The sequence below is a fragment of the Lycium ferocissimum genome, chromosome 10 (assembly GCF_029784015.1).
Source record: "Lycium ferocissimum isolate CSIRO_LF1 chromosome 10, AGI_CSIRO_Lferr_CH_V1, whole genome shotgun sequence".
Taxonomy (NCBI): Eukaryota; Viridiplantae; Streptophyta; class Magnoliopsida; order Solanales; family Solanaceae; genus Lycium; species Lycium ferocissimum.
Genome location: NC_081351.1, coordinates 32,163,977 through 32,166,482, shown reverse-complemented (window position 1 = coordinate 32,166,482; position 2,506 = coordinate 32,163,977). Strand labels below are relative to the sequence as shown.

The window sequence follows — 2,506 nt, the reverse complement described above, 5'->3', positions numbered from 1 at the left end:
TGTTCCCAATACTAATCCAAGTACCTTATTGGCAAAATTTCCCGCACCAGGGAACCGCCCCCTTTTCCAAAGGGGGCATCATTTAACCCCCCTCTCCCCCCCCTTTTTTCGGGAAAAAACTTGTTGGATTCTCCCATATCTTAGGGTCCCTCTGAATTGCCCACAAATTTCCCAGCAAAATTGTCCCCTTTGAATTTTCATATCCTCCAACTTTACAATGTTCCGGGGCTTTTATGAGGTATTGAAAAGGAAAGGGGGATATAATCGTAGAGTCTCCTTTTTTACGTTCTAAAGTAACTAAGTTTAGGAACATCTTCTTCGTTTAGTAGTCGGTCCTGTGGCATGTGAGTGTCTATCTCAGCTTTGACCTTCTTGATTGCTTCTGGATGGTTAAGAAAAGAGCCATTGCCCACTCCATGCTTATTGACATTGTATCTGTCCCTGCTATGATCAATACCTACATCCAGGAATTTAGAATTTGAACTTTATAGGTTCAACCATTAAAGTTTTTAGCACCGAATAGATTGCACTCATTAAATTATGTGCTCATAACTTAATAATTATTCTAATTTTAATGGTCTTCACATGTATATCTATGTTTTCGTATCTATCAGTTGATCTGTTGTCTATAGGCTACTTCTGCTCTGCCTACACTCAGTCATTATACTAAGAATAAACTACAGTACAACATTATAAATTTTGACTCAACCAAAAGAATAAGGTAAAAGAAGCCAGTTTAGGAAACAATAAAATTGAGAAGACCATATGTACTTTGCATATTTGTTACATGAGGCTATAGTTTAAGTTGAAATTGAAGACTTCTTTTGAAATTCTTGCATTATTTTACTTGATCAATGAAGTACTTTTCTTTTACAGCATACAAGCAATGACTAACCAACAGATCAAGAGAAAGGAGTTACCATAACAATTCCTTTGATGAGCTCATCAGTATAATAAGAAGGTTCCTTTTGTTGCAGAGATAACAAGTGATCAATCATTGTCTTCTCAGCAACACAATCTGCTGCCAAGAAAACTCTACGGCGTTCATCTACCAGATCCTGCATAAATCCATCAAGCTTTTTCATCAAAGTCGAAAACTTTTTCTCTAAGCCTTTGAAATCAAACCATTGAAGAAATGGCAAGAAATCGCCTAAATTTGAGTTTCCACTCATCACCAGCATCTCTCTCATTATGAACTGAACTTTTCTTGCCTCTTCGTCATCCTCCACGTTCTCCCCATAATACCTTTTTCCAGCAATAGTCATGGAAAGTGTATTGAATGCAAGCTCAATAAACTTTGACTTCAAATCCACCTTACAGAATCCTCCACCAACTTCACATTTCTTCATGAGTTCACTCAACAACAACATTACTTCCTTTCTCCGTGTGTTTGTGAACATAGCAATGCGAGAAGGAGAAAAAATCTCTGTTGCAGCTAGGCGCCTAAGGTTGCGCCAGTGGTCCCCATAGGGAGCTACACTAAGAGTGGTGTAATTGTAACTGAGGTGTTTAGCTGCAAGGCGAAAAGGACGGTTTGGTGAAACATTCTTCAACAGCTGAAGGTGGGTTAAGAGAAGGGCCTTTCGAACTCCAAATCGTAGGAGTAATATGTCACCGTACCTGGCAGAAAGGGCATGTAGAGTTCGATTCACTGGCTCTTTCACTAGGTGAAGGTGGCCAAAAAGTGGACGTGAAGGCGGGCTTGGAGGTTGGTTCTTCAATGTATGCTGTTTTGATTTAAAAAAGACGAAGAGGAGGATGGTGAAGAGACCTGGAATGTAATAGTACATTAGCTCCATGTCTCCGCAAGCCAAAACTCCTTCCACTACTTGTTCAACAGATCATAGTATTAGTACCTGTATTCTCAAAGTCAACCATATTATTTAGTATTTGAGATTCTGAAATCTCGAGGAGTTAAAGGAAACTAAGCACGTGGTTGCATAATTTTCTATTTTTGAGTTCCAACTTGACTATCAAAGTAGGGTGAAAATCATTTACACCCCCAACAATGCTTTAAAAATTAAACTCCGTCAATTTTGACAATAAGATATCTCTTCCTTTATCCTAATTGAATTTTTTAAATGCCTATTTTACCCTTACATTATCAACTTTTGTCTTCTTTTTTTACTTCTTTAAAATCATGATATTTTTCCTTTTTTTAATTTTATGTAACAAATTTCTTATAAAAAAAAAATTATCTTCTAGGCAAAAAAAAAAAAAAAGTGAGAAATACTAATTGAGTATATAAGTTAATGATGTTCTATAATAAAATAAACGGAAAAGGGCCAAATATTCCCCTGTACGAATATTCCCCTGTACGATTGAAAAAAAAATTAAACATACCCTGTTATCTTTGGTTAAATATCTTCGCAGTTATCTTTGATTCAAATATACTCCCTTCACGTTAAAGTTGCCAAGTGGACATCAATCTGTGTGACATTGATATTTGATGAGGTGGTGTACTTGGCATGCCACCTGCACTCCTTTACCCATTTTACCTCTCCTA

The 2,506-nt window shown here is 37.0% G+C and overlaps 1 protein-coding gene across 1 annotated transcript; it reads right to left on the bottom strand.

Moving 5' to 3' along the window:
- Positions 1-303: 303 nt before the first annotated feature.
- LOC132035330 (cytochrome P450 81E8-like) lies at positions 304-1,943 on the bottom strand. The gene is made up of 2 exons (XM_059425597.1): positions 921-1,943; positions 304-457 (listed from the first exon to the last, which is right to left on the bottom strand). Exons 1-2 carry the CDS (start codon positions 1,797-1,799, stop codon positions 353-355), a joined length of 984 nt encoding a protein of 327 aa, XP_059281580.1. The 5' UTR covers positions 1,800-1,943; the 3' UTR covers positions 304-352.
- Between the last annotated feature and the right edge of the window lie 563 nt (positions 1,944-2,506).

Bases quoted from the DNA above. Each gene is read 5' to 3' on its own strand.
- LOC132035330 (XM_059425597.1), bottom strand. From the start codon at position 1,799: ATGGAGCTAATGTACTATTACATTCCAGGTCTCTTCACCATCCTCCTC. The intron at 458-920 runs GTAACTCCTTTC...TCCTGGATGTAG, and splicing joins TCATCAAAGGAATTGTTATG to GTATTGATCATAGCAGGGAC.